Here is a 5189-nt window from a genome sequence, read left to right as displayed (position 1 = left end):
TTGTTGAATTAAATTTTCCATTTAGTTTCTAAATTCCTTTAGTCTTATTAGATTTCCCAATCAATAGGTCACAATCTCACTTGACTTCTACTTGATGGCCATGTTCTCTTCTTGTCTGCCTCCCTTTTCATTCCTATTCTTGATCCTACTGACTAGTCACTTTTGACTTAAAGAATAGCAACTCTTTAAGCTGTTGTATTTGACTTTTTAAAAATTATATAGACAGGATGTATTAAAAACATTTAAAGAATTCCATAAAGAGAGCTAGATTACTCAGTACTAAACACTGTGTTAGGATTTTGGTTTTTCATTGTTGTGTTTTTTGAGATGGTGTCTCGCTCTGTCGCCCAGGCTGGAGTGCAATGGTGCTATCTCAGCTCCCTACAACCTCTGCCTCCTGGGTTCAAATGATCCTCCTGCCTCAGCCTCCTGAGTATCTGGGATTACAGGCACCTGCCACCACACATGGCTAATTTTTGTATTTTTAGTAGAGACAACATTTCACCATGTTGCCCAGGCTGGTCTCAAACTCCTGACCTCGAGTGATCTAACCACCTCGGCCTCCCAAAGTGCTGGGATTACAGGCGTGAGCCACTGCACCTGGCCCACTGTGTTAGAATTTGCAATAAAAAGGAACTAAGACCTGGTACTTGTCCTTGAGAGCTCACCGTCTACAGGTAAAATAGATCTATAAAGAGAGCTGAAAAGTACAGGTCATGGCAAGAAGGTGGCAGGGCAGGGACTAGGGGACAGCTAAAGGAGGGTCATGATCCTTTACCTGAGGGATCAATATAGTTCCATAGAAACCCCAGAGAAGGATCTTTAAGGATGAGTTTCCCAGGCAGTCAGGGAATGCAGAGGGAAATCCCTATGGTTTTGTGTGTTGGCTGCAGTGAGGAGCAAGAGGGTCCCCTTGGGGAACTTGGTGAGTATAGATTTTAGAAAGGTTTGGGAGAAGAGAAGGGCAAGGCATGGCAGATGTTACTAGATGTGGTAGACATGCCAAGTTTGGGAAGGAGGTGTATGGGTTGTATCTAGACGGAAGCGGATATAAGTCGGGGAACAGTTGTGGTGATAGGACTCCAAATCTTGGTGAAGTCAAAGAGCAGGCAAAGGTGGGGGAGTATGTTCAAGTGAGTTGTGGGTTGGACAGGTGTTCTCAGGGAGGTGGACGAAGTGAGAGGTCTCGGGATGTGACCTTGAGCATATATTCCTAAAAGGGCCCTATTTTTTATCTCCTCCCTCCTACTGTACTATCTTTCCTGGGCCATATTCACCACACTGTCTTTCACATGCATTTTTAACCAGTGAAGATCTCATACCTCCATTCCATACTAATTAAAGTCAGTTAAAGTCCTCCATCTTAAATAATCTCATTTGTAACTCAAAGAATCTCATACAGGAAACCTTTTACAACCAACCTCCCCATTCTGAATGGGTTATTTTTTTCATTAGAACTCAGGGTTTACTCACTACAGAGTATTATCACTCATACCCTTTTTCTAGACTAGCTAGAAAGGTATCTGACACTCCTATTTGCTAAATATTTGCAGAAGGAAGGAAGAAGAGAGGAAGGAGAGGGATACGGAATTGAAATTGAGGAAAGGAAGGAATTCGAAACTGAAGAGTCATAGGCTTTGCCACATAAACTCTGAAGGTCACACAGGATGGTAATGCCAGCAGAAGAAGGAGGATGTTGAGCGAACCTGTGGTTGAATGAGGAGGGTGGTAGAGATGCTGGGGAGGTGAGAGTCAGGACAAGAAGGCTGAGGGCAGCCTTCCTCAAAGAAGTTGACATTTAGTGGAACGTTCAATGACAATTGCAAAGGAGTTTCAGAGGGCAGAATAGAATGGATTGGGAGAAGACTTGGTTAAGATTTGCTGAAAACCCTGAACTTTTGGTAAATACTGCTCTGTGTGGGAAATGTTTCAATGAGAATTGACTCTTAATTAACTCTCACTCTTGGATATCCCTTGAACAAGTTGTCTGAGAGTTCCTCGGGAGAATGTCTACTTGCAACAGCAGTGATAATATTTATCAAGTGCTTGTGTTACCTCATTAACTCTCACAATAACCCTGTGAGGTACGTATTATTATCTTCCACATCTTCTGAATGAAGACAGCTAGACTTAGAGTGGTTAAGAAGTGTTCACAGTCCTCACATGCTCCTAAGTGGGCCGCTCCTAAGTGGGCCACTACTACAGCCAAGGCAACACATGCTAGAACCTGTCAGGTACCCAGAGAATATCAGAACTGCTGTCTGATCTCCTGAAATTGAAATTAATTTCTTCAGTGACTCAATACCTACTGTAACTCACTCAAGCCCTGTAAGTTCAAGCCAAATCATCCTGCCACCGCAGGAATCTGATGGGTCACGCTGCTGCCTACTGAAAATGGGGATTTGGGTTAATGATAAAATAGGTTAAAACACATAAAATAGATAAACTAGGGTAAAATCCAGTAAGAATGGGTGAGAGGAGAGAAAAAGAATACTTCAGTTTAGGAAGCATAATACTAAAAATTTCCTGAGAATAAATTTGTCTTCTAGACATCACATACACTTTCTTTTCTTTTTTAAAATTTTTCTTTAATTTTAATTATTTATTTATTTTTTTTTTTTGAGATAGAGTTTCTCTCTTTTGCCTAGGCTGGAGTGAAGTGGTGTGATCTCAGCTCATTGTGACTTCTGCCCCCAGGTGCAAGCGATTCTCCTGCCTCAGCCTCCTGGGTAGCTGGGATTTATAGGCGCCCACCACACCAAGCTAATTTTTGTATTTTTAGTAGAGATGGATTTTTGCCATATTGGCCTGGCTGGTCTGAAACTCCTGACCTCAGGTGATCCACCTGCCTGCCTCGGCCTCCCAAAGCGCTGGGATTACAGGCGTGAGCCACCGCACCTGGCCCACATATGCTTGAAATGTGAGTCAAGATGGTGTGCTGGGAGAGGAAGACATAGGGTAACAAGAGCATTTATTTTGTTTATTGAGGAAAAAATAAACTGATGGGGATTATTAATGGAATCCTTATTATGGATTATTTTAAACTTTCCAAAAAGTTAAAAAATCTGTCTATAGGCTGGGTGCGGTGGCTCACGCTTGTAATCCCAGCACTTTGGGAGGCCGAGGTGGGCGGATCACAAGGTCAGGAGATTGAGACCACGGTGAAACCCCGTCTCTACTAAAAATACAAAAAATTAGCCGGGCGTGGTGGCGGGCGCCTGTAGTCCCAGCTACTCGGAGAGGCTGAGGCAGGAGAATGGCGTGAACCCAGGAGGCGGAGCTTGCAGTGAGCCGAGATCACGCCACTGCACTCCAGCCTGGGTGACAGAGCGAGACTCCATCTCAAAAAAAAAAAAAAAAAAAAAAAAAATCTGTCTATATGGGATGTCCTAATTCAAGGGTTTCTTGAGGTTGAATTCTCTTGCCTCTGTGAAAGAGTCTTTTTGTTGGTGCTGACCGATGGGGGCTCTTGGTGGTATTCACAGGGTGATCCCTCCTCAGCAGAGGGGAGAGGATATGCTGCCTCAGCCAGCTGAAGGCCCACCCAAAGTTCAGGCAGCACTGGGTCCGTGTGTGGGAAGGAGTGTCATCCTTCTCTGGCTGCTGTGACAGGATTGAGGAGATCTCTGGAGCACTTGTCCTTTGGCTGGCAGTTGCCTGACTTATCATCTGCCATGAAAATGAAGGATGTGTTAGGTAGGAATAACCATGACAGCAGCCAAGTCAACATTTACTCATTTGTGGAACTCCCATCCTTTTAGCAAAAATAGCCCAAGTGTCAATGCAAAGTTTCAATGCTCATCAATACTAAACATATACGTTTTTGGTGGGGAGGGAGATATAGTTGTTAGCCCTTCTCCTTGCTTGCTACCCTCTTGTTTCCCTCAGCGTTCCCAGTCTTTTCCCTGCAGCTTCACCCTGACTCCTTTCCTTGTTGTCTCCCGCTGGTATCACGTCAGACCCCCTGGGACCTGCCTTCTCCCAGTGGTTGTAAGATTCTGTGGTTCAACCCAGGCCTATCCCTTGCTGTCCTGTGAGGCATCTCTGCCCTCCTCAGCCAGCTCATGTCCCTTAAGCCTTAGAGGAGTCTGTGGAGACTGCATAACATCTTTATTTTCTGGTGGTTTGCACTTGGGCTGGCCTTGACAAGCAAGCATCATGTTCTTGATGACTGACCTGAACCATTTCCGGAGGGGAGCCACCAGACAGCTGGAAATCTTTCTGAGCAGTTTCAGGAAATACAGCGTCATCATCTTTCAGATTTTCTAGAAATGTCTGAAACTCTTGCACAAGATTATTCAGTTTGCCAACAGACAGTTTTGTCCTCTCTTTTGGGAACTTGTCTATCCACTGGTTGTCTCCATTTAGAAGCCTATTAGCTATTGAGTCTGTGTTGTCAGAGCCAATGTCCACGTCCCAGGCCAGGAAGATGCTTAGTTTGCAAAACTGCTCTGGTTCATCCTGAATTTGGTCTTTTCTCTTCATGCGTCTCCCTATCCTTTCAGTCCCCCATGCCCCTTGGATGGGAGGGAGAAAGTGGATGGAAGGACCCTTGGAAGGTGCGTCTTCCCAGGAGGTTGTGTCCTCACAGGGGGTGTCCTCACAGGGGAAATAGCCCACAGAGAGGCTCAGGTTGGAATTGGATTTGGAGCTGTCGTCCTCTGTGTCGCTGTTAGAGGATGAATATACCATGGAGTTCAAAGGCACAAATCTCTCTCAACTTGAGGAGCTTCAAAAAAGAAAAAAAGAAAAAATAGGTGGGACTAGGGAGAAGAGAATCATAGTACTTAAGCAAAAACATTATCCATTCCTTTCTTTTTTCTTTTTTTTTTTTTGAGATAGAGTCTCACTCTGTCTCCCTGGCTGGAATGCAGTGGTGCGATCTTGGCTTACTGCAACCTCAGCCTCCTGAGTAGATGGGACTACAAGCACACGCCACCACACCTGGCTAATTTTTGTATTTTTAGTAGAGATGGGGTTTTCATCATGTTGACCAGGCTGGTCTTTAACTCCTGACCTCCGGTGATCCACTCACCTTGGCCTCCCAAAGTGCTGGGATTGTAGGTGTGAGCCACCACACCCGGCCCCATTCCCTTTTCTCTTCAGATCTACCCATTTAGATAGAAGTATTACCCAATTTTTTTTTTTTTTGAGACAGAGCCTTGCTCTGTTGTCCAGGTTGGAGTGCA

The 5189-nt window shown here is 44.7% G+C and overlaps 1 protein-coding gene across 1 annotated transcript; it reads right to left on the bottom strand.

Moving 5' to 3' along the window:
- Positions 1–3375: 3375 nt before the first annotated feature.
- On the bottom strand, positions 3376–4743 carry C23H12orf71 (chromosome 23 C12orf71 homolog). Its single transcript, XM_003265631.4, has 2 exons — positions 4177–4743; positions 3376–3669 (listed from the first exon to the last, which is right to left on the bottom strand). The coding sequence occupies exons 1-2, from the start codon at positions 4690–4692 to the stop codon at positions 3376–3378; spliced, it is 810 nt and encodes a 269-aa protein (XP_003265679.1). The 5' UTR covers positions 4693–4743.
- Between the last annotated feature and the right edge of the window lie 446 nt (positions 4744–5189).

The sequence above is a fragment of the Nomascus leucogenys genome, chromosome 23 (assembly GCF_006542625.1).
Source record: "Nomascus leucogenys isolate Asia chromosome 23, Asia_NLE_v1, whole genome shotgun sequence".
Lineage (NCBI taxonomy): Eukaryota > Metazoa > Chordata > Mammalia > Primates > Hylobatidae > Nomascus > Nomascus leucogenys.
The sequence above is the reverse complement of the archived record's forward strand: the minus strand, read 5'-3'. Positions and strand labels throughout refer to the sequence as shown.

Excerpts from the sequence above, each read along its gene's own strand:
- C23H12orf71 (XM_003265631.4), bottom strand. The coding sequence starts at position 4,692 with ATGGTATATTCATCCTCTAACAGCGACACAGAGGACGACAGCTCCAAA. Across the intron at positions 3,670-4,176 it reads CCCCTCCGGAAATGGTTCAG|ATGATAAGTCAGGCAACTGC; the intron begins GTCAGTCATCAA and ends TTTTCATGGCAG.